General features: G+C 50.3%; 1 protein-coding gene across 1 annotated transcript in view; it reads left to right on the forward strand.

The window, feature by feature from the left end:
* Positions 1 to 8,047: 8,047 nt before the first annotated feature.
* Positions 8,048 to 25,828, forward strand: part of ppl (periplakin) — a 28,835-nt gene continuing 11,054 nt past the window's right edge. Inside the window, exons 1-12 of the mRNA XM_007904879.2 lie at positions 8,048 to 8,190; positions 14,720 to 14,816; positions 17,370 to 17,524; positions 17,798 to 17,909; positions 18,666 to 18,791; positions 19,988 to 20,029; positions 20,285 to 20,446; positions 20,602 to 20,709; positions 21,237 to 21,332; positions 21,969 to 22,091; positions 23,162 to 23,308; positions 24,154 to 24,308. Coding sequence (XP_007903070.1) covers positions 8,150 to 8,190; positions 14,720 to 14,816; positions 17,370 to 17,524; positions 17,798 to 17,909; positions 18,666 to 18,791; positions 19,988 to 20,029; positions 20,285 to 20,446; positions 20,602 to 20,709; positions 21,237 to 21,332; positions 21,969 to 22,091; positions 23,162 to 23,308; positions 24,154 to 24,308 — 1,364 coding nt within the window. The 5' untranslated portion in view covers positions 8,048 to 8,149. The remainder of the gene's footprint in view (positions 8,191 to 14,719; positions 14,817 to 17,369; positions 17,525 to 17,797; positions 17,910 to 18,665; positions 18,792 to 19,987; positions 20,030 to 20,284; positions 20,447 to 20,601; positions 20,710 to 21,236; positions 21,333 to 21,968; positions 22,092 to 23,161; positions 23,309 to 24,153; positions 24,309 to 25,828) is intronic.

The following is a 25,828-nucleotide window of genomic DNA, read 5'->3' on the forward strand; positions in this document are numbered from 1 at the left end:
AATGTCAACAAGCCTGAGGCCCTCCTGCTTGGCTCCTATCACCGTCTCCACACCTCAGGAACTGGCAGCATCACCATCCAACGACGCACACTACACCTCACTGAGCCAGTACGGAAACTTGGCATCTCATTTGACCCTCAACTATCCTTTATTCCCCACATCCGTGCCATGACCCATTCTGTCTTCCCCCACCTTTCCGCTACATGTGGAGTCCTGTAGCTCAGTGGTTAGAGCACTCGCTTTGCAAGCGAGAGACCTGTGTTCAATTCCAGGCAGAGGGCAAAACCTTGGGCAAGTTTCCTTACTCCACACAGAGCCTAATAATAATCCCTCCAAAACAAAAACAATAATTACATTGGTCATTTTCAATCTACGACTGTTTGTGGGACATTGCTGTGCGCAATTGGCTGCCGCGTTCGCCCACAAATGTACAGTCAATTCACTTTACAGTGTGTTCTGTGAAGTGCTGTGGGACGTCCTCCCGACGTGAAAAGCGCTATATCAAATGCAAGGATTATTATTATTATTATTACAGCGCCCTGCTCAACTACTGTAACAGCCGCAAAGGCTATTATTAGTTATTATCACGAAAGAAGCTGCAGGTTTGTCAGGCAGCTTGTAGTCAGCTTGCTATATTGTTATCGGTGAGGCTGTTGTGTGTCTGCCAGCTGTCAGCCTCTGTCACTGTCCTCACTGCACAAGGACAGCAGCTAAAGGGGATTAATGGTTTGTCAGCAGAAAGGCTTTAACGAGTGTTATTGCAAGGTGCAGGCCAGATTCACACTCTGTGTCACCCAGGTCCTCTCACTGCTTAAAATACCCCGAAAGAGGATTAGCAGAATGCTTCTCACTCTCTCCCCCCATTCTCCTGTACACAACAATGCCTTGACATCAGATTGCTTCCCAGCCCCTGAACTCTACAATAATCTGTAGTCAAAGGTTTTCAATTAGGGCTGAGTGACTCTCAGCCAAATGGGAATCGTGTTGTGGTTTCCTACAGGACGGCACTGACAAGCACTAGCCGGGTGTCCACAAAATCCTGTTACCCCCATGTTTTTTTTCTACAGTGGCCTGACCAAAAACGGAAACAACAACAACAAATTACACTTGCATAGCGCCCTTCACGTCGGAAAGACTTCCCAGGGCGCTGGACAATCAGGGAGTTTTGGACCCGAGCTGGGAATTGGGGTTAGAAGGGGAGGAGGGCAGAGGGGATTGGGGGTGAGGGGGGTGGACGAAGGCACGATTGAAGAGGAAGGTCTTCAGACGGGACTCGAAGGAGGCAAGAGAGTGGGTGAGGCGGATTGGATTGCGGGATAGAGTTCCGGAGTGTGGAAACACGTGGAAGAAAGATTATCACTGTATATAGAAGCACTTAATTGTACTCTGTACATGTGTTTGACTGTATTTGGGCATCCAGAGGATGGGAGGGAGGGAGGGAGGGAGCGAGCGCCATTGTTTTCATGGCAGATAATGATCCGTGGCCATGTTCATTGCCACATGTTCTGTAACGTGCTTCAGTTGTTGGTCAGTGCCCTGTAGAAAAATACATGGGGGTATCAGGAATGGGAGTAAACACTCTGTACTGTTTTGTGCCTTGGGTTAAAGGATCATTGTGCTCCGTGCAAAGTGAATACCATTGGCTGTACCCCTATAAGAATAAATAAATAATCCTTATTTTGTGGGTGAAACGTGGCAGCCAATTGCTCACAGCAGTGGCCCACAATCAGTCGTGGATTGAAGTGACCAAATTATTATTTCAAAACATATATTTTTGAAGGAGATTATTAACCCCAAAAAAGTGATCCTTTGTTACTTGGAGTGTGAGGTATTCCAGTTATGTGCCTTAAACGAGCACAATCCTCCCCGAACCACAATACCTGTACATCTAAATCTGATAGAAAATCACAATGGTAACATTCCACACCACAGGCAGTCATCTACTTAGCACATTACTCACATACCATCATGGAGCTGGAAGCTGTGAGGAGTCAGGGTACACATTTCGAGGTACTCTATTGTCCTGTGGGTGTGGACGTTATTACAGGGCTGGGCTGAAACTAGGTTATTATTGGGAGAACATGTTTATTTCTTAAATTTCATTTGTACTCTTCCCTTTCTCAGTCTCTCTGTAATAAATCCTTCAAAATCAATAGCAATAATAAATTGGTCACTCAATCCACGACTGTTCTGGGACTCTGCTGCGCGTAGTTAATTGGCTGTCGCATTTCACCCACAAACTATACAGTCAATTCACTTTGCAGTATATTCTGTGAAGTGCTTTGAGACTTTTCGAAGACGTGATAAGGGGCGGTATCAAATGCAAGGATTATTATTATTATTATCACCATTAGCTATGGACACACATACACACCACACACACCCCCACAGCTGTGCTGGTGCTGGACAGGGAGCAGTCACAGTCTGATATTCCAGCTCCTCTGGTACCAAAGGTCAGTCTCTAATCCTCCCTCATTCCCTGCGGAAAATCCCAAGCCACCGACCGACTCCTTCCCATGGCAGGATAGGAGTGAATAACCTTCCCAGGTTGCCATGGTACCTTCGCCTCTCTGGATACGATCTACCTGTTGGTGATGGTTGTGGTGCAATGCTCCCCACTGTCTGATTACATTCACTTCCTAGAGAGGCAGAAACTTGCTCCCAGCCGTGTCCATGAAATCCTTCCCAGGAAAGCGGCAAATAGGTGTTATTAGAAGGTGACTGAAGTTTATGGCAGGTGATCAAATGGGTAGGGTGGTCCCACCTGGACAAGCAGCGGGAAAGCTTCCCAAGCAACGATATCAATGGCAAGCTGTGTGGCTTTAGCTGGTTAGACTCCAGCAATTACCCCAACGCACACTCTGGGATCCCCAAGCATTGGTTCTTGCCAACCTGCGTCTAATACTTTCTGGAATTAGATAAACAAGATGTATCCCTCCATTCCAACAATCTATCTCTGGGACTTCCATGTGTAGGTGATATGCATGGAATTCTCAGTTTGATCAGCATCGAACTGCTTTCTAACTGAATCCCAGCGCCTGGCTTCTAGTACCTCTAATACCTTCTGTGCTGGACTGTGCTGTGTTGGGCTGGGCTGTGTTGGGCTGGGCTGTGTTGAGCTGGGCTGTGTTGGGCTGGACCAGGCTGTTTTGGGCTGGGTGGGGCTGTGTTGGGTTGGCTGGGCTGGGTCATGCTATGCTGGGCTGTGTTGGGTTGGCTGGGCTGGGTCATGCTATGCTGGGCTGTGTTGGGCTGGACTGGGCTGGGTTGGCCTGGGTTGTGCTGGGTTAGCCTGGGTTGTGTTGGGCTGGGTTGGCCTGGGTTGTGTTGGGCTGGGTTGGCCTGGGTTGTGTTGGCCTGGGTTGTGTTGGCCTGGGTTGTGTTGGGCTGGGCTATGTTGGGCTGGGTTGGCCTGGGTTGTGTTGGGCTGGGCTGTGTTGGGCTGGGTTGGCCTGGGTTGTGTTGGGCTGGGTTGGCCTGGGTTGTGTTGGGCTGGGTTGGCCTGGGTTGTGTTGGGCTGGGTTGTGTTGGGCTGGGCTGCGTTGGGCTGGGTTGGCCTGGGTTGTGTTGGGCTGGGCTGTGTTGGGCTAGGTTGGCCTGGGTTGTGTTGGGCTGGGCTGTGTTGGGCTGGGTTGGCCTGGGTTGTGTTGGGCTGGGCTGTGTTGGCCTGGGTTGTGTTGGCCTGGGTTGTGTTGGGCTGGACTGTGTTGGGCTGGGCTGTGTTGGGCTGGGTTGTAACCCTCTTACACGTCTTCATTACATCGAGGCTCAACTATGCAAGTTCACTGCTTGTCGGCCTCCCCAACTCCTCTCTCCACAGGCTGCAGATTATCCAGAACTCTGCAGCCCGTGTCCTCTCCCGCACTAGGCTCCGCGACCCTATCACCCCCATCCTCGCCCAACTCCACTACTTCCCATCACACAGAGGATAAAGTTCAAGATCTTGGTCCTCACCTTCAAAGCCCTCCATGGTCTTGCTCCCCCCTACCTCTCCAACCTCTTAACCCCCTACCACCCTGTTTGCTCTCTCCGCTCAGTGGGCTTTGGCCTGCTTCACGTCTCCCACCTTGCTCGTCCCATTATCGGTGGGTGGGCCTTCCGCCATCTGCACCCACCCTCTGGAACTCCATCCCGCAGTCCCTCTGTCTCGCCCCCTCCCTCGCCACCTTCAAGACCCACCTCAAGACCCTCCTCTTCAACTGTGCTTTCGATCTCCCTGTTTCCCCCCCTGCTCTACCCCCTCCTCCACCCCGACCCTCAGCTCGGGTCTGTAATTCTGTCTGTCCAGCGCCTTGGGACGTCTTCCCAACATGAAAGGCGCTATACACATGTATTTTCATTGTAATTGGTGTTGTTAGTCTGTCTTGGGCTGGTCTGGGTTGTGGTGCGTTAGGCTGGGCTGGGCAGTGCTGGGCTTGCCTGTGCTGGGTTGTGCTGGGCTGGGTTGTGCTGAGATGTGTTGTGCTGGTCTGGTCTGGGTTATGCTGGTCTGGGTTGTGCTGGTCTGGGTTGTGCTGGGCTAGGATGGGCTGTGCTGTGTTGGGCTGTGCTGTGTTGGGTTGGGCTGTGTTGTATTGGGCTGGGTTGCGTTGGGCTGGACTGTGTTGAGCTGGGCTATGTTGGACTGGATACTTAGAGTCAATATGGCCGGATACTTAGAGTCAATATGGCTTTACAAAAGGGAAGTCATGCTTAACAAATCTTTTAGATTTTTTTGAGGACATACCAAGTAGATTAGATAGGGGGGGAATCAGTGGATGTAATGTATTTAGATTTCCAAAAGGCATTTGATAAGGTGCTGCATAAAAGGTTAGGGCCCATGGAATTAAGGGGAATATATTAGCATGGATTGGGTAGGAATAAACGGGTCCTCAGATTGGCGGGATGTGACTGGTGGAGAGCCACAAGGATCAGTTCTTGGGCCTCTACTATTTACAATCTACATTGATGATCTAGATGAGGACATCGAACGTAATATATCCAAATTTACGGATGACACTAAACTAGGAGGGAGAGTAAACACTGAGGATGACATTAAAAAAATGCAACAAGATATAGATAGGCTAGGGGAGTGGCAAATAGGGGGCAGGTGAAGTATAATATAGGGAAGTGTGAAGTCATCCACCTAGGTGGCAAAAACAGTAGAGCAGATTATTCTTTAGAACGGGAGAGACAAGATAGTGTTAGCGTTCAGAGGGACTTGGGTGTCCTTGTACACCAGTCACAAAAAGTTAGTTTGCAGGTACAGCAAGCAGTTAGGAAGGCTAACGGTATGTTGGCATTTGTTACAAAAGGGTTAGAATATAAGAGTAGGGAAGTCTTGCTGCAACTGTATAGGGCCCTGGTGAGACCGCACCTAGAGTATTGTGTGCAGTTTTGGTCTCCTTATTTAAGAAAGGATGTACTCGCCTTGGAGGGGGTACAACGTAGATTCACTAGGTTGGTACCAGGGATGAGAGGGATGAGTTATGAGGATAGGTTGAGCAATTTAGGCCTATATTCTTTAGAATATAGAAGAATGAGAGGTGATCTTATAGAAACCTATAACATTATTGAGGGGCACAACAGAATAGATAGTGGGAGACTTTTTTCACTGGTTGGAGAAACTATAACCAGGGGTCACAGTCTTAATATTAGGGGTAAGCCCTTTCGTACTAAGTTGAGGAAAAACTTCTTCACTCAGAGGGCAGTGAATTTATGGAATTCTCTACCCTAAAGGGCTGTAGATGCTCAGTCCTTGAACATATTCAAGGCTTCAAGACTGAGATTGATAGATTTCCTGTAGATAAAGGGATTAAGGGATATGGGAATAAGGCGGGCAGGTGGAATTAGAATAGATCAGCCATGATCTTATTGAATGGTGGGGCAGGCTAGAGGGGCCGAATGGCCTACTCCTGCTCCTAATTCTTATGTTCTTATGTGTTGGGCTGTGCTGTGTTGGGCACACCATGTGTGTGTATATAGTAGGAATTTAGGAAGAAGCAAACTGAGTGTTTGACAATGATTTGACAAGGTGGCAACTGTAGTAACATTCTTATCTGTCATGAACGCTCCCCATAGCATTCCAGGCATGACTTCAGTTCTTGCCCTTCCCTCGCCTCCCAGTTAAATTCCTCTCCACTCTGCTCCACTTTGCTCTGCTCCGCGTATCAAGAATAATACCTCTCTAGTGCAAGGTTGAACATTCATTCTCAATTCCTGGTTTTGGTCAAACAGGGGAAGCCCTAAGTGACTGTCAGGTGCATGGAGCATCCGTGGTCATAGTCACAGGTCAGGAAGTGGTTTTCCCTGACAAAGGCCCAGGTTAGCCACATCCACCAGGGAATATCCAATCACACAGTGTCTGATGGTAACAGTCACACAGTGTAAGAATTAGCCTTGTATTGATGTATTGCCTTTCACGCCGGGAGGAAGTCTCACAAAAGAGAAACTTCTCTTTTCGAATAGTGCCCTGCGATCTTCACACCCACCAGTGAAGAAAAGTGGAATAGAAATGGGCAAGGGGTTCTAACCCATTGGACCCAGGGCTAGCAACAGGAGACCTCCAGAAATCTCTGGGCTCCAGTAAGCTTTCACACTGGAGCTCTTCAGTATAGATTATCAGAGCAGCAGAGACAACAAGTTGAGGGGCAGTACTCTGGTTCCTATCCACTGGTGCCTTCAGTGCCAACAACAAAGTCTCTGATGACATTCTGTGCACTCAACAACGCTTATCAGCTTTTGAAACTACTGCGGTATCTGGGGTGGTGATGGACACTGACCTTAGCCTGGACATTGTCTGTCAGGACTACCTGAAAGGGGCAAAAGGTACTCTACTCATTCTCAATGACACTGCGAGCATGGAAACTTCCCACTCAGCTCCTGTTAACCTTGCAAGCCAAAGCTCTAACAGATAGGGTGGTCCTAGTAGGATAAGTAGGGGAAGGCTTGCCAGACAGCGCTCTCAATGGCAAGCTGTGTGATATTAGCTGGTTAGACGCCTGCAATTACCACCAATGCACACTCTGGGGTCCCCACGTCTTGGCTCCTTGCCAACCTGTGCATAATACTCTCTGGAACAGGTAAGCAGGATGTGTAACAACACAGACAAAGAGTGCACATTCCATTCCAGACACAGGGAAATCTCCATGTATAGGTGGTGTGAGTAGAGCTCTCAGTCTGATGTGTCTCAGTCTCAGTCTTAGTATTAGTAATAATAATCCTTGCATTCGGTATAGCGCCTTATCACATTGTTGAGGGTTCACAGCGCTTCACAGAATATATCGCCAAATGGATTTTGTGGGCAAAACGTGGCAGCCAATAATTGCTCACAGCAGTGTCCCACAGACACTTGTGGATTGAGTGACCAAATTATTTTTTAAAACTGTATGCATGTATTTATTTATTTATTTATTTATAAAGGGATTATTACTCCCAGAAAGTGATTCGCTAATTGACTAACAACCGGGTTCCTACATACTGTTAGGTAAACAGAGGCGTGTGGACTAAGGAAACTTGCGTACAATTTTGCCCCACCTGGGAATTCAACCCAGGTCCTCTCGCTTGCGAGGCGAGATCACTGACTACTACACTATGGGACTCTTAAGCACAGTGATGGGGTTTGGCTCGTGTCAGACACCTGCTGAGCAGACATAATAATAATAGGTGAAGCTCAGGAGTTTAGACTAATATATAAATGACCTGATGGCTGGCTCTGGGCATTACTTTTAACAATAGGTTTGTTAAAAATCCAGAGCTGCGAGTTGGGAGAATTGCTGTATGTGGGATAGGAGCAAAGAGGAGCGACAGAGCTTAAGGGTTGAAGGAATGGAACCAAACCAGTCCTTCTGCCAGTGCAGGAACAACAGCAATCCCACGAGGGAGGGAGGGAGAGAGAGAGAGAGAGGGGGGGGAGGGTGAAGAGTATCAGTAAGTTGGCGGAGAGCCTGGCCAATGGGTTGGGTGAATGGGCAAGTGTGAGTGGGAGGGGACAGGTAAGGCAGTGTGCTCACCTGTACACTCACACACACGGGTAGCCAGCCAGACAGCACAGCAACTAGCTCTGTCTGTCTCTCTCTCTCTCTCTCTCACCCCAGAGCAGAAACTCAGCATCGGGCCGGTCGTGGAGTGAAAGGATTTATAGTCTGAACGTCACGTCCCGACCAGCAAGATGTTTAAAAGCAAAAAGAGCTCGCAGCAGCCCAAAACCAAGTGAGTAACAGGTTCAGCTCGCCCTGAATCATCTTTAATGTATAAGTGAACTCTGCTTAAAACTCTCTTTACTTTGAAACCTCCCAGTAATCGTGTAACTGTTCAACAGCTGGTCCTTCGACCGATCGATTTATAACTTGAAATCAAAGCTCAGGTGTCAGGATTGTGGCATTTGAGTGACAAAAAGTGACAGCTGGTTTGTGCTGTTTGCTGCTGGCGTAGAGACAGGCTTGGCTGATTAATGGTTAAACTTATTTTGTCACTCAAAAGGAAATAACTGTGTGCAACTGTAGTGTGTGGGTGAGCTCCCACCCTCCCTTGCCTCACTCTCCAAAAACCTTTGCCCTCAGTGCAAACATCAGGGTGTGGGTGCAGCTGGGAACCTGGCTGTGGAGCAGGTTGTTGGGATGGACAGTGATGGACTTCAGTGTCGAGTCCCACCCTCAGCTGATTCGGATCCTGAGAAACCCACAGTCCAGGACAATCCTGGAAGTTTCACAATTTGTCTGTTATCTTGTGGTGGGAATCTGCACCCACAAAAACAACAACAACTTGCATACGTCTCGCGCCCATCACACAGGGTAGCGCTCAAGGTGCTGGGTGACAATTATTTTAAAGTGTTGATTCCTTCTAAAAGCAAATGTTGGTAAATAATATCTTGGGGTTCAGTATCGTTCGTCTCAGTAATTCCTTACGTGCCAGGCCTCCAGTAAATGGTGTTCTCGCTCCTTCGCACGGATGATCTGTGTTTCCCAGCACCTGTCCTCGCTTGTTTGCAGTGGGCTTGCACCCGATGTTGAGTTCAGGCTCTTCAGTGAAACTGTCCACGTGATGTAGCCTGGCTCAGCCGGCTCTGATCTCTGGGTCAAAAGGTTGTGGGTTGAAACCCTACATTGGTGCTGTTGAGGTAGTCTCTCCCGAGAGGACAGTGAGTCTGTGACTGAGGGCAGCGCAATACAAGGGGAGTGCTACATTGTCGGAGTTGCTGTCCTTTAGGGGAGATGTTAAACCGAGGTCCCGTCTGTGTCCGGGTGGATGCTAACCATCTCAGGACACTATTGGAAAAGCAAAGGGAGTTTCTCTCTCCTTGTATCCCGGTCGACAATCCTCAATTTTAGACATTCCCTTCACGGGACGTCGCTGTGTGCAAATTGGCTGCTGCTCTTGCCTCCAAATACACAGGCACTGCACTTCACAGCAATAACATGCAAAGTGCTTTGAGATGTTTTGACTTGATATAAAATGCAACGATTATTTTAACACGACACAAACCCCTGCCTCCACTATATTGCTGAACAAGAGCGTGCCAGCTGCCTTTGCTAAACGTTACCTTCCCCCAGTCAGTGAGCTACAACAAAAACTAGCATTCATATAGCATCCCGGAGCTCTTCACAGTGGCGGAGTCTGACAACGAGCCGGGGGGAGAGGGAGGAGATGGATATTTTCCTAGTTAAACACACACGTTTAGATCCTGAGAGGCCTGAGGGGAGCACGCTGCTGCCGACGTGCTGACACACGAACCGGTGTTGCCGGTTTGGGGCCCCGGGTCCCACCGAGGCCCGCCTGACTATATTGTACATTGTTGTAAAATTGCCCTGAATTCCTCGCTGAGCTGGGTGGAACTGTAAATAATGTTGCAGACACTCCTTAGCAAATGGTTCCTTGTGGTTGGGTGACGGTGTGGATGAGTGAGTGAGTGAGTGAGTGAGTGAATGAGTGAGTGGGTGGGTGAGTGAGTGAGTTAGTGAATGAATGAGTGAGTGAGTGAGTGGGTAGGTGGGTGGGTGAGTGAGTGAATGAGGATGTGTGTGAGTGAGCGAGCGAGCGAGGGGGTGGGTGGGAGCAAGGGGGTGGGTGAGCGAGCGGGTGTGTGGGAGGGAGCGGGTGGGTGAGAGTGGGTGAGTGAGGGGTGTGTGGGAGCGAGGGGGTGGGTGAGTGAGGGGGTGTGTGGGAGCGAGGGGGTGGGTGAATGAGGGGTGTGTGGGAGCGAGGGGGTGGGTGAGCGCGGGGGTGTGTGGGAACGAGGGGGTGGGTGAGCGAGGGGGTGGGTGAGCGAGGGGGTGTGTGGGAGCGTGGGGTGGGTGAGCGTGGGGGTGGGTGAGCGAAGGGGTGGGTGGGAGCACGAAGGGGTGGGTGGGAGCGCGAGGGGGTGGGTGGGCGAGCGAGGGGGTGGGTGGGCGAGCGAGGGGGTGGGTGGGCGAGCGAGGGGGTGTGTGGGCGAGCGAGGGGGTGGGTGGGCGAGCTAAAAATCAGACGATTTGCACAAATCGACAGAGCCGGGATTTGAATGAAAGATCGAATAGTGACATTAACAGGTGACACCTGCAATTTTTGTTAACTGGCGACCGCCAAGGTGGGTAATAGCCCAGCCAGGACGGGCAAACACCTGCCACGTGGCAACCCCGGGCAACGGGCACAGTTAAAGACTACGCTGGCTGGCTGGGGTCTTGGCTGGGTTTTGTGACCGAGCTGAAGGGAATGCAGCACAGACCAAACCCAGGGCACTGTTTACTGGGTGTTAGCAGCTGTGAGAGGCCCAACAGGTTTGACCACATTCTGGTCCAAACTCTGAAACTCCTGCAATCCCTTGTAACCAGGAGCCGGTGTAACGAGAGACAGTAATAACAGTGCGTAATTCATCTAATCTGATCTCCTCACTCCCCGCCCGTGTGCTCGCCACACCCTGTGTTTACTCCTCTCGGGGGTAAGGGGCAGAATGACGGCTGCTTCTCAGAGCTTCTGAATTCTCTGGGCAGGTGTTACACCTGACGCCCAAACCAGTTCGCAGGCACTCCACATAGCACGATTTTACACGCTGTCCCAGTGAGGATTACCCCCACCACCCGACAAAGGATTCCCCCCCACCCCCCTCCCAACCCCTTCCGTTCCCCCACCCCCCACCCTGACACCCGCCACCGGTAGTGGAGTCCTGTAGTGTAGCGGTTAGCGTGCTCGCCTCGCAAGCGAGAGGACACGGGTTCTGTTCCCGGGCGGGGCAAAACATTAGGCAAGTTTCTTTACTCCACACATCTCTGTTTATTTGGCAGTAAATAGGAACCTGGTTTTTAGTCGATTGGCGGATCACTTTCTGGGGGTAATTATCCCCCCCCAAAATAATTTGATGACTCAATACACAGCTGTTTGTGGGACGCTGCTGTTCGTAATTGGCTGCCGCATTTCACCCACAAAATATACAGTGAAGCCACTTTACAGTATATCATGTGAAGCACTTTGAGACGTCTCAACGACCTGATAAGGTGCTATCTCACATGCAAGGATTGCTATTATTATTCCCCTCCTTCCCCCAACTCCACCCACCCCACCCGCTCCATCAGAGGATTCCCCCTTCCACACCCCCAACAGACATTGTTGTGAAATTCACAATCTGGTTTGACACAGTGAGGAACAAGGAGTGTGACAGTGATGGTGGCAGCTGTGGCTTGTGATCAATGTGCCGGGTGGTGACTGTCCTCGATAGCCACAGTGTGACAATGTTGTGACGTCCTGTAACGTACCGGGTAGCGCTCTCACCTCGCAAGCTTTGTGGAGTCCTGTAGCTCAGTGGTTAGAGCACTCGCTTTGCAAGTGAGAGACCTGAGTTCAATTCCAGGCAGAGGGCGAAACCTTGGGCAAGTTTCCTTACTCCACACAGAGTAATAATAATCCCTCCAAAACCAAAAACAATAATTAAATTGGTCATTTTCAATCTATGACTGTTTGTGGGACATTGCTGTGCGCAATTGGCTGCCGCGTTCGCCCACAAATATACAGTCAATTTACTTTACAATGTGTTCTGTGAAGCGCTATGGGATGTCCTCCCGACGTGAAAAGCGCTATATCAAATGCAAGGATTATTATTATAAGCGAAAGGACCCGGGCTCAATTCCCGGGCAGGGTGAAGCCTTGCACAAGTCAGAGCTGAAAGGAGCTGTCAGCGATGCATTTCGCTTTGGTATCCAAGTTACAAAAGATGTGGCCGTGGACATGGTGATGGATCATTATCTGCCATTTCACTCATTCACGCCCATCCTCTGGACGTCTAAATACGCTTAAACACCTGTACGGGATACAATTAAGCATTTCTGTACACAATTCTTCCACGCATTTCACTTGTTGGTCACTGCGCTGTAGGAAATAAACATGGGGGTAAGAGGACTTTGTGAACACTCTGTTGTGTAGCATGGCTCAGCTCCCTGAGGAGAGGAGAGGAAAGAGTGGAGCAGAGAGGACTATAAAACAACTCTGCACGCCCTGGACATTGAGGAGGTGACCGACTGGCTCAGGGTGGAGTCGTTGAGTGCAGGAATGTGGGGAATGCAGGGAGAGAGGCGTGTCACCACATCGGTAGGACGTTGGCAATTTAAGAGGAACTGGTTTTAAAGTCCAATTTCACCCAACCTCTCTTTAACCCTGGAATTTAAAGTATTTTTTCTCCAAACACATCCACCTCCCCTCCTTTACAGCGTACCGCAGCCTAACTAACCCTTGATTGTCCTTCACAGTCACCGCACTGAGAATTGCATTTGATCGTATAATAATCATAATAGTCCTTGCGTTTGATATCGCACCTGATCACGTCTTCAAGACATCTCAAAGCTCTTCACAGGATATACTGTAATTGTGTATTTTGTGGGCGAAACGGGGCAGCCAATTGCGCACAGCAGTGTCCCATCGTGACAGTAATCCTTGCATTTGATATCGTGCCTTATTGCTTGGTCGAGACATCTCAAAGAGCTTCACAGGATTCACTGGGATTTTTTTAGGCGAACGTGGCAACCAGTTTACATACAGCGAAGCCAAACAGCAATAACAGCAATGAAGCAAACCTCAGTAATGGATAGAATTCATTGGTTTCGAACATATCGACCTGTCACGATGAACAGCGCTCTCGCCTCTGAGTCCGAGGTTAGGGGCTTAAGACCCACACTGGGACTTTGACGATCCAGTAGAGTGCTGGGGATGCATTGCATTGTTAGAGGTGCCATCTTTTTGTTGAGAGTGGGGCAGGGTGAGGAGAAGGGATTTATTAAATTCTGGAAATTTTCAAGAAAACGTAATGTATAATTATGTGCAATCGTTGATTCAACAAAGACGTGGGCTTAGAGTTTTAAAGGGGCAATTTCAGGACAGACACCAGGAAGTATTTCTTTACCTAGTGAGTAATCAACGACTGGAACAGGGTTACCAGAAAGGGTGGTTGAGGCCGGGAGACTGGGACTCATGTATGAAACGGCTTGATGATGTAATGGGAGGCGAGGAGGCTGGATATATCTGGAAAGGTGAGATCAACTAGGCTGCAGATCGGTCATGTGAATGTTATTGAGGATATTTGAAGCTACAGTGTGGTTTAACCGTGCCCTGACACTCGCACACATGCTGCAGTGTTGTTGAGAATTAGAGTTGAGATTATCAAACCGCTGTAACAGGAAGCGGTGACGAGACAGCTGCTGGCAGAGAGACCTCTCAGGTCAGGAACTGGGATGGCTATAATATAATCCCTACCTCTCCGACCTCCTCACTCCCCAATCCACCACCCGGCGCCTCCGCTCAACAGGCACCGGCCTCCTGCTCATCTCGCACCCTCCGCACCACCATCGAAGGTGGTGCTTTCAGCCACTACGCCCCGAAACTCTGGAACACTCTCCCTCAAACCCTTCGCCTTGCCCCCTCTCTCCCCTCTTTCAAGTTCTGCCTGAAAACTTTCCTGTTCGACCGTGCTTACGGCCACCGAGACGCTGAGACGCTGCACTGCACGGAGGGCGCTGTATAAGTGCAAGCTGTTGTTGCTGTTGCCTTATTCCAATAATTGTCACATTTTACACAGCGCCTTTCCCAGTGGGAGGATGTCTCACAATGCTTCGCAAGAAGTACTGTGAAGTGTAGTGACTGTGAGCAAATACAGCAGCCAACTTGCACACAGCAATGTCCCACCAGCCATGGAGTGAGTGATCAATTGTATCTGGAGGGATTGTTGGCCAGGACACTGGGAGAGAGAGACAAACTCCCTTCTCTTTTTGCGTAGTGACACGTGATCTTTAACCTGAAGAGACAACCAGGACTTCAGATTAACATCTCATCCGAAGGATAGTGTCATCTAACAACGCTGTGCACCCCTACAGTATTGGAGCGTCAGCCTAGACTGTGAGCTCAAAGTCTCCAAGTGGGATTTGAACCCACAACCATCTGGCTTGGAGGCAAGAGAGCTACCAGTGAGCCAGGCTGACACACAATCGGGTGTATGCTTTATAAATGTAAAGTGCATTGTGTTTTGGGCCCATTTACAGGCATAGCTTTGCTGGTCAATCCCCACACTGCCCACTTTTCTCGAGGGCAGGGAGACAGCGTGAGGGATGTTCTGAGGGGACGAGTGGTTTGAGATACAGTTGTTGGTTCAGTGGCTGAGATCTGTTTGCTCTTCCTTGGACTTGTATATGGTATTGTACCAGTGTATTCTGTAGTACAGGTAGAGTCTCATGCAGTGTATTGCCCAGCTCCTGCCTCCCTCACTGTGTGCTGTGCTGTGTTACAGGGTGCCCTCGGAGCTCAGCCGGCTGATTGATAGTGTGCAAAAGAAAGCTGACATTGTGGAGAACAACATCGTGGGCATCGAGGACAACCTACTCCTGGTAATGCCCCTCGCTCCTCCCTCTCTCCCCCCTTCACCTCCTCCCTCCTTCTCCCACTTGCCTCCCTCCCCCCCTCGCCACCCTCCCTCCCTCACCTCCCCTCTCCTCCCTCCCCCTTCCCTCACCTCTGCCCCCCCCCCGACCACCCTCCCACCCCCCTCCCTTGCCGCTTTCCCCTTCCCTCACCTCTCCCCACCCTTGCCACTCTCCCCCCTCCCTTGCCTCACCTCTCACTTCCCCCCCTCCCTCGCCTCGCCCCCTTCCCTTGCCCCTTCAAAGCCACCTCAAGACCTTCCTCTCTGAGCATGCTTTCCTCCCCTCTCGCCTGGCCCCCTCCTCTCGGGTGCCAACACTGGACCGTTCAGCGCTTTGGGACGTCCTCCTGACACGAAAGGTGCTGTGTTGTACTGTGTTGTGTTGTGTTCTAAAACGCCCACAAACAGTGACGGCTGGGATTGCTACAGTGAATGATTTGCATGACTCTACCTGGATGTGATTGGTTACACCCAGCGTTAGGCTCCCAGAGGGTGAGGCCAATCGCACTTTATTATCTCAGATGTGGGTGGGTGACACCCTGCGTGGTGTTTATTGGTTTATGTTGCTTACACCCACTCGCTGTTAGTATCAGCCCTGTTTCACAACTTGGAGATGATTGAAGCTGGTATTTGGCAGGGACACAACTGAGGGGCCCTCGACTTCAGGCAATAAAACAACTGTACGCTTCACAAATTCTCTGTGGATTAAGCGTGGGACAGCCTCAGGCCGTTTCACAATAATGTAATCTTTTGGACTTGTTCTGATAGCACTGATTCCACCCCTACCCCAACAAAACACACGCACCGCACACCACACCCCCAACCACAACCCTCGCTGTACGGTGTGAGAAAATCCACCTGATTTGGTGACAGTGGCTTAGAAAGTACATGAATTGCCCGGAGGTGTAATAGCACAATGATATGAATTGAATCCCCAGAACAGCAAAGAGAACATTCAGTCCTGGACAGGGACCGTGTCCAGCTAGGCCGATTGATGTCACATTCAGGAACAAACAATGAGGGTTTTGATCGGGGTGTTTTCCTGTACAGGAGAGGGAGGCATATCGATCACGTGGATGCCATGTACTCTACACTTAACCTGGCTATTCGGATATCCTGTTTCCTTGCTCCCTGTGTTTTGGATGTTCTGTCCTGTGGGTTGACTTTGTGCCTGTGGGTTAGTTACAGTCTCGCTCGTCGTTCCTTCACATTCACGCGGTGACTAGGACGCAGGCTGATGTCTGCTCTCTTCTCCGCTCCTGTCGGCTGCAGTTGGAGCTGCATGTTGCAATCGCTTCTCGGCCTTTTGGCCAAGATCGAGTGTCGACTTCAAGATCCTCACACTCGTGTTCAATCCATTCACTCCCTGGCACTTCCCTACCTCTCCAATCTCCTCACTCACCCAATCCACTACGTGGTACCTCCGCTCGACCGGCACCGGCCTCTTGTTCGTCCCTCGCACCCTCTGCCCCACCATCGGAGGTCGTGCTTTCAGCCACTATGCCCTGAAACTCTGGAACACTCTCACGGGAGCACCTGGTCACTAGGCTCAGGCCAGGCTTGCCCTGCTGCAGAGGCCATCCCATCACCTGACCTGCTCGTTGGGTCATGAAGACATGTTCAAATCCACGTTGTCTTGTGACAATTTGGGGATAGAGTTTGGGATGAGGGGGAGGGGCCTGTCTGCGGGGCCAACCCTCGTTCCCAAGTGGAACATAATTTGGTTAATGGGGGTGAGCAGCCTAACCTCTCTCATCAACCCTGACCTCCCTCCGCGACCCCAACCTCCCTCCCCGACCCCCCTTCCTGACCCTAACCTCTCTCATCAATTTAAAAACCCGATGAATTCTCCTCCTCTATCCTCTCTTCCAGTGCTCTCCTCCCCCCATTGAACATGATATGTAAATAGCTACTGATAGCAGTTGTTACTGGACGAGACTGCAGGCACCCATCCCCCAACACCATCCCCCACCCCCACCCCAGCCTGAGGTATGGGCGTCACAACACACGGCGATGGGCCCTGTATCCCTGCTTCCTGCCCATATCAATGCAAACTGCTGCTGGTGTTCTCCAATGACAGCTGGAGTCTTTGCTCTTTGTTTTGCATTGAGTCTCGGGGGCAGATTATATTAATGCTGTGGTTCCAGCTTACTTTTTTTGTTCAGCCAGGCGTCTGACACGTGTAGAAACCCGTCACCGTTGCTTAAGAGTATCCAAACCAAGCTGAGAATTCCACGCATCCCACCTAAACATGGAAATCCCAGAGATAGATTGCTGGAATGAAATGCTACTCTCTCTCCCTGGAGGGATGCATCCTGCTTACCTAATTCCGGACAGTATTAGGCGTAGGTTGGTGAGAGACAAGGCTTGGGGACACCAAAGTCTCTCAAACAACCAACACTCGCGGAGTGCGGATGAGAAGGAGGGTGTTTGTCTGCTTGTGGTGGGTTTGTTTGGGGGGTGAGATGTACAGAGAGGAGCCTGGGATCAGCTATTGCCTTTGTTTCCCCTCCCCCAGGATGTGAGGAGGAAGACGGAGGGGAAGGAGTATTTGTACCGTGAAGCCACCGACAAGAAGATCGCGGACTCCAACGAGCTGCTGAAGGGGCTTCACACCGACGCTCACAACGCCAATGAGAAAAAACACCCACAGGGAGCCATGATAGTGGAGGAGTAAGTGCGAACCCTCACACTGTGGTACACACAGACCCCCCACCACACACACACACAGATCTCCACCCACAGTCACGCACATCCCCTGATACACACACAGCAGCCCACCCCCCCACACACACACAGCCAAACCCCCCGACACACAGCCCCCTTCCCACACACACTGTGGTACACACAGCCCCCCACATCCCCGCGGCACACACACCTACACACATTAGCTCTCTGGGATGAAGCCCTGTGTTGCCCTCAGTAACTGACCCGCTCTCCCCTCAGTATCAAGCAGCTGCAGAGACGAGTTGACAAGCTGAAAGTGGAACGTGAGAAGATCTACAATACATCGAGCAGCCCCAGCATTAACTGGTCCAAGCTCATCGACGAGAAGCAGGTGAGAGCAACACTCTGTGATTCCGGGAGAGACTCCACGTCCCATCCGTCCAGAGCGAGTCCATGTGACGCGGAGTCACTCCGGAAAAACTCGCACTGACCTGGTTAGTAGCAGCGCACACCGGTGGGACGGCCTGGCCTGCTGGCCTGCCTCCATCAGGTAGCACACTCGCGAGGTCGAGGGTTCAAAGCTCGGGTCGGGTCTTTGAACTCATGTCGTCTAAGCTGACGCTCCAGTGCAGCGCTGGTGGGGGAGCTCTGAATTGTCTGCAGTGCCGTCCCTCGAGGTCCCGTCTGCCTTTTCGGGTGGACGTTAAAAGATCCCACGGTGCTCTTCCAAAGGAAAAGGGAGTTTCTCTCTCTCTCTCTCTCCTGGTGTGCTGGCCAACAATCCCCAAATAAAATTGGTCACTCGCCCCACGGCTATTTGTGGAACATTGCTGTGGGCGACTGGCTACTGTGTTTGCCAAATAACCCAGTGACTGTAGTTTACAGTAAACTCTCTGAAGCTTTGAGACTTCCTCTCTATGTGTAGGTGATCTGCCCTTCTCACCCTCCTTCTCCCTCTCACCCTCCTGCCCTTCTCACCCCTCCTGACCTTCTCAGCCCTCATGCCCCTCTCCCCCCTCCTGACCCCCACACCTCTCCTAACCTTTCTCACCCCTTCTGCCCTTCTCAGCCCTTCTACTCTTCTCACCACTTCTGCCCTTCTCACCCCTTCTGACCCTTCTCACCAGTCTCCCATTTGTACTTTCAGGTGGAACTGAATAACAAAGGCTTTGGGAATGACCTGCCGTCTGTGGAGCAGCAAGTGGAACATCACAATGTCTTCAGTAATGAGGTGGAAGCAATTGGAGATCACATCAACAAAAACAAGGACTCGGTGAGGCTGCAGCAGGCGACGTGCTTCTTTTCCAGGGGTCAAATGGTGCTGTACAAGATCCCAACACATGTCATAACACATTTAACCAGTTCTTTTGGGCTCTGGGTGACTGAGACACAGAAACCCATCACTGTGCTTAAGAAGTTCCACTCAGACAAAGGTTCCACCAACGTTCGCGGCCTACACATGGGAATGTGGAATGGAATGCGCACTCTCTCCCCAGAGGGACACCCACCTACTTACCCAATTCCGTATTCGGTGCAGGTCGGAATGAGCCAAGGCTCGGGGACTCCACAGTGTGTACTGGGGGGGCATTTCCTAGACTTTAAGCAACTAAAACCACAGTTAATCATCCTGATTGGCCATTCTGTTCTGATCGTTAAAGAAACATTTCCTGGCATCTGTCCTGAAATACCCCTTTATTACACGGAGTAATCCAGAACTCTGCCGTCCGCATTCTTACCCGCACCAAACTCCGCTCCCCGATTACCCCAGTCCTGGCCAGACTGCACCGGCTGCCTGACCCAGAGAGGATCGACTTCAAGATCCTCACCCTTGTCTTCAAATCTCTCCAATCCTCTGCACCCCCCCAACCTCTCTGACCTCCTCCCTCCTCACAGCAGTGCCCGTTGCTTTCGCTCTATCGGGTTTGGCCTCTTCTTTGTTCCCCGAGTCCTCCGCTCCACCATTGGCAGCCATGCCTTCAGCCACTATGCCCTGAGGCTCTGGAACTCCCTTCCTCACTCCCTTCGCCTCGCTCCCACTCTTCCTATTTTCAGGTCTCGGCTAAAGACCTATTTTTTCGACCGGGCCTTTGGGCACCTTCCTCCCCCTCCCCCTGGCTCGGCCCGGGATCCGTTACTGTAAAGCGCTCTGAGATGCCGTCCGGGTGGAGGGCGCTATATAAATCCAAGTTCTTGTTGTTGTTTATTACACCTCTATTCTGTGGCCTCTTGTTCTCCTGTCTTGATGCAACCAGAGTTGTTGTCCTGGGTTTACTGTCTCAGCCCCATTCAGTGAGCGATTAATTGAGTAGAATTCTCTCTGGTTAGAGCTGCTCAGAGCCTTGCTGCTGTGGTTTGGGATGGTGTGAAGCTCTGGGGGAGTCTCACTCCGCAGCATCTACATTGAAGATTCTTTTCTTGAGTTAACGGGAAATTTTTACTGAAGGTTTTTTCCCTTTCTTCTCTCCCCAGCAATACATCAGCGGGCTCCAGGTCAAATACAACAAACTGAAGGTCAGTCCAGCCTCTACCCCACCTCCCACCCAGCTTCACACACCATTACCCCCCCCCGCCCCAGTTCCTATTTACTGAGAGGTAAACAAAAGTGTGTGGAGTGAGGAAACTTGCTCAGGTTTTGCCCCGTCCGGAAATCTAACCCGAGTCCTCTCGACACTACAGGACTTCACAGCTCCTGTTAAGGGGTCGGGGGGTGGGGGGCAGTCAGGAGCAGGAGAAATCCGCGCTGAGTGACATTGTTTTGATTGACAGACGGTGACGAAGCAGCGGCAGACAGATCTTACCTCGCTGCGGGATTACATGCAGCAATGCACCAATGAGTTGTACTGGATGGACACGCAGCAGAGAGACCGGATGAACTGCGACTTCAGCGACCGGAACCTGGACTATAAGAACCGACACCGGCAGTACGAGGTAACCACGGTGACCAGGGATTTTAAGAGCTGCTTTTTTTTTAGTAGAAGTTGATTTTATCATCATCAGGAAACACACGCTCACAGGGACCTTGTATGTGAATGGCCGCTGGTTCCCTCTCTTCATCTCACCGACATTGTCTTTATTGGTTGCAGAATTTCGTCAACCGAAACCTGGAAGCCAAAGAGGCCACGATTACCAAACTCCACCAAGATGGTAACAAACTGCTGGAGGCAAATCACCCCGGAAAGAACCCCATCGAGGTAATCCCAGGCTCCCCATCGAGGGACCCCAGCTCAGCCTGTCTGCATAAGCCGGGCAGACTACACAAAGGTTTTTTTGAGTCACTGGGTGCGTGACCTACACAGAAACCAATCAGCGTGCTAAAGAGTGCCAAAACCAAGCTGCCAGTTCCACATATGTATGCTACTTACACGTGGACATTTCCCCGTGCCTGGGTTGGAGTGAGCACAATAACAACTTGTGCATTTATAGAGCAACCCATCATGCAGGGTAACATCCCAGAGCACTCTCTCCCTGGAAGGGACACACCCTGTTTACCTAACTCCAGAGAGGATCAAGAGAGCTTGGCGAGAGCCAAGGCTTGGAGACCACAGGGTGTGTGTTGGGTGGTGTAACCGCTAGAGTTTAAACAAATGAGGCCCTCATTGTCTGTGAGATATTACCTGAAGTTTGTGTGTAGTCCTGGTGCTGCTGAAGGCATTGGTTTGTGTTGAGTGGTGTGTGGTGCTATTAGTGCTGATGTCTGTTCCTCTCACTCCATCACCAGGCTCACATGGAGGCCGTCCACGCTGATTGGAAAGAGTACTTAAACCTGCTGATCTGTGAGGAGAACCATCTGAAGAACATGGAGGATTACCATAAGGTACTTTTTTGGGGTCAGCCGAGTGTCTGACGCGAGCACAAACCCATCACTGTGCTTAACAATATCCAAACCAAGCTGAGAATTCCACACATCCCACCTCCACATGGAAATCCCAGAGATAGATTGCTGGAATGGAATGGGCTCTCTCTCCCTGGAGGGACGCTTCCTGCTTACCTAATTCTGGATATTAGGCGCAGGTTGGCAATAATCAAGGCTTGGGGACCCCAGAATGTGCCCACAAGGTACCAGAACTGGGAGTCCTGGAACTGTCTCACAACAGCCGTCACCCCCCCAAACACCCCACCCGAATGAAACCCATAATGATGTGAAACAGGCCTCTGATCTCAATCACCCAAAGCTGTCGAGGGAGATCTGACACCAGTGATTGTGTCAATGTGAATTAGAAACATAGAAACAGGAGTAGGCCATTCAGCCCCTCGAGCCTGTTCCGCCATTTTACAAGATCATGGCTGATCTGTAGCTCAAGTCCAACTACCCGCTCTTGCCCCATATCCCTTAATACCTTGACCTAACAAATAGCTATCCTTCAGTCAACAGATCAACCAATCCACAGATTTGCCGTGGTGTGTTGCTTTATTCAGTGAATGTTGTGTTCTTTTCTCTTTAACCTCACAGTTTCACAAGGATGCAAAGGAGGTGCAGGACCTTCTGAAGAGAGTGGACAATGACCTGGATCATAACTTCAACCCCGAGTACAAGGACCAGCACCAGCTGCAGACCCTGCTTCGCAATTTGGAAGTAAGTGAGGCGGCTTCTTCTGAGAACAGCCGAAAGACAAACCCAAGTCACACTGGGACCTTTGCACTCAGAGGCTGATCAACTTACTGTTAAGGGAGATTCGTAGCTGAATCTTTTGCATCTGGAAATTATGTGGCTGCTTCAGCTGATCTCAGACAAAGGCTTGAGGGCTACAATGGTGTTGTACAGCCCTGTAATAACAACAACAGCAACAACAAGATTACATTTGTATAGCGCCTTTCACGTCGGGAGGACATCCCAAGGCAGTGGACAGAGTACAGCATTTCAGACCCGAGCTGGGGGGGAAAGGGAGGGGAGGGGGAGGGGAGTGGCCGATGGCATGGTGAAAGAGGAGAGTCTTGAGGCGGGACTTGAAGGAGGCTAAGGAGGGGGCGAGGAGGAGTGATTGGAGGATGGAATTCCAGAGCTTGGGGGCAGAGTGGCTGAAGGCTCTCCCGCCGATGGTGGGGCGGGTGAGTCGGGGGACGTGGAGCAGCCAGAGCCGGCTGAGTGGAGGGAACGGGCGGGTTGGTAGGGGCTTAGGAGGTCACAGAGGAAGGGTGGTGCCGGCAGGCGAGATTGGGGGTAGAGTGAGAGTAATGGAACCGGATGAGTATGCAGTGAAAGCGATAAAGATTTCTATTTAACTTTTGAAATGTGTTCTGGTTTCAGTGTTAAGAGTATTCTGAGACCTCAGCCCGGCCTGAAACACGGTCGTTTAGATAAATTAGGAAAGCAGATGCGTGTGAAGTAATAGGAACTTGCTTCAGGTCCTGCCCCACCAGGGAATCGACCCCAGGTCCTCTTGCTTGCGAGATAAGCATTCTAACCACTACACTACAGGACTCCATGGCGCAGGGAGTGAGGAACGAGCAGCAGGGCTGAGGCGGAGGAATAGAGTGCCGGCAGGCGAGAATGGGGGTAGAGTGAGAGTAATGGCAGGAGCACAAAGAGATTCGAAGGATAGGATGATGTACACTTGACAGAATGAGGCGGTTTGGTTCTAGGGACTGACAACAGACGGATCATTCGGTTCCTGTTAACCTGATTTCTCCTCCTCTTCTCTGCAGGACCAGGATCGAGCACTGGACAAACACGAGGAAGTGGTGAAAAGTCTCCAAAAACACAGCCAGCAGGTTCTCCCTCTCAAGTTTCGCCGCCAAATCCCTCCCAAGCCAATCCCCGTGGAGGCGCTGTGTGACATTGACGCTGAAGGGGTGAGCGATCGCTTTATTGCAGCCTTCCTCTCACTGGGTTTGTGAAGGAACCAAAGCACAAGTGGCTGTGTTCATCAAGAGGTTTAATGGCAACTCTCTAAATGTAGTACAAAATCACATAGTCAAGTGCTTCAAAACTATGATTCTATCCAATTAATTCATATCCAGATATTGCCCCTTGTTATCGATTAGACATCCAGAGAATTCTACACACAGAAGACGGCCATTTGGACCATCATATCTGTGCCGCTTTTTGGAAGAGTGATCCCTACAGTCCCATTGATGATGCCTCTCCCCCCTCCCCGGCCCCCCTCATTCTTCTGCAGATTTATTCTTTTTGTAGATATCTATCTTGAAAGCCAATAGATCCTGTCTCGATCCCTGCCCCTTGCAGGCGTCCAACAACAACAACAAAACCAACGTCAAAATTACATTTGTATAGTGCCTTTCACGTCAGCAGGATAATAATAATAATAATAATAATCCTTGCATTTGTGTCCCAAGGCCAACAGCCTAACAATTCTTTGAGTATGTGTGTATATAAAAAAGAACCAGCAGTGAGCTCCACTATCTCACCCCCTCCCTATGTTAAGGAGTTCATCCTAACCGCCCTTTAGATCCGATACTGACGAGCTTTATTATATGCTCCCACTTTGGACCAGAGCTGCTTTTCTGTTGATTCGAAAGAAATCCCGGCTCCAAAATTCAGGCTGTGGTTAATAATTAGCCACATTGCAGACACTGTGAAATGCCAGGAGGATGAGAGTGAGTCCTCACCAGGTGGGTGTCTCCCCTCACCTACTCAAGTTGTTAGTAAATGTGCTGTTTTTTGTTTGTTCTGACAGGGTCGAGTGCATCGCGGGGAGAAGTATTCCCTGAACAAGAAGCTCAGCCCTACCCATTGGGAGGTGTCAGACCACGCTGCCCGCAAGCTCAACGCTCCATCTGTCTGCTTTGTCATCCCACCCACTGACCAGGAGGCTGTGGCCAACGCAGACGAGTAAGTCACAGGATCGCGAGTCGGTCTGGATGAGGGAGGCTCTTTGGCTCATTCCATCTCATAACAATAACAACAACAACTTGCATTGTATGTTTTAGATTGCACCCTTCAGGCAGGGCAGCATCTCTTAGCAATTGAAGGATTCCTCCAGAATACCCATTTCCCCCATTCCTCCATCCTCTCCCCGCTCTCCTCCCACCCCCACCCCCAAACCCATGACAGCATCAAGCAACTTTTTCAACGAGTCCCACCCAATGCCCTGTCCTCAATCACCCTTCCTGGTTCCAGTTGTTAATTACCCTCTGGGTAAAGGACGCTTCCTGTCCTGAAATTGCCCCCTTTACTCCCGCAAAAACAACAACTTGCATTTATACAGCGGCCTTCACACAAGGCAGCGTCTCGAAAGGCTTAACAGTGGCGACTCTAAACTTTGCAACTCTAAACCAATGTCCTCTTGTTCTACTGTCTCGGTGCATCCTGAAGTATTGATCTGGGTTTATTCTTTCAATCCCTTTTAAAATGTTACACACCTCCAGGAGTTCCCCTCTGTCTGGGAATTGTTTTCTCTGGAGACTGAAGAGCCCTGGCTCGTCTAATCGCAGCTCAAATTGCTGGGCTCCTGACCCTGACTTTACACCGCCCAATTTGCTGCCACGTTTCGCACACAAAATACACAGTCACTCCACTTTGCAGTATATTCTGTGAAGTGCTTTGAGATGCCTCAACTACGTGATAAGATGCTATATATAATACAAGGATTATTATTGTAGTATTATTGTCCTCACTTATGGGAGCAAATCCATGTTTATCACAGTCCATCAGATGGTATCTGTGCTCTTTATCATAAAGGTAATTTATATCCATCAAATTATCATCCCCTGAACAGAATTTACATTTGGCAAAAGATTTGCTGTTTCCTTCATTCTCCAGACAGTGCTCTCAATGGCGAGCTCTGTGGGTTTAGCTGGTTAGACTCCAGCAGTTACCCCAACGCACACTCTGGGGTCCCCAATCCTTGGGTCTTGCCAACCTGCGCCTAATACTTTCTGGAATTAGGTAAACAGGATGTGTCCCTCCAGGGGGAGAGAGAGAGAGAGAGAGAGAGGAATTCCATTCCAACAATCTTATCTCTGGGATTTCCATGTGTAGGTGGGATGTGTGGAATTCTCAGTCTAGTTTGGATACTCTTAAGCAACGGTGATGGGTTTCTGCATGTGTCAGACACACGGCTGACCAACACAAAAATGGATCGCCATGTTTTTAAAGGCCGCTGAGTCAGGAAGATGTTTATCAACTAATCCCTCCAAAAACAATAATAAATTGATCATTTTCAACCCACGACTGTTTGTGGGACGCTGCTGCGCGCAATTGGCTGCCGCGTTTCACCCACAAATATACAGTCAATTCACTTTACAGTCTATTCTGCGAAGCGCTTTGAGATGTCGAGAAGAAGTGAAAAGCGCTATATCAAATGCAAGGATTATTATTATTATAAAATGTTGAGACAGGTTGATTGGGGA

This window comes from Callorhinchus milii, unplaced genomic scaffold (genome assembly GCF_018977255.1).
Source record: "Callorhinchus milii isolate IMCB2004 unplaced genomic scaffold, IMCB_Cmil_1.0 Scaffold16, whole genome shotgun sequence".
NCBI lineage: Eukaryota > Metazoa > Chordata > Chondrichthyes > Chimaeriformes > Callorhinchidae > Callorhinchus > Callorhinchus milii.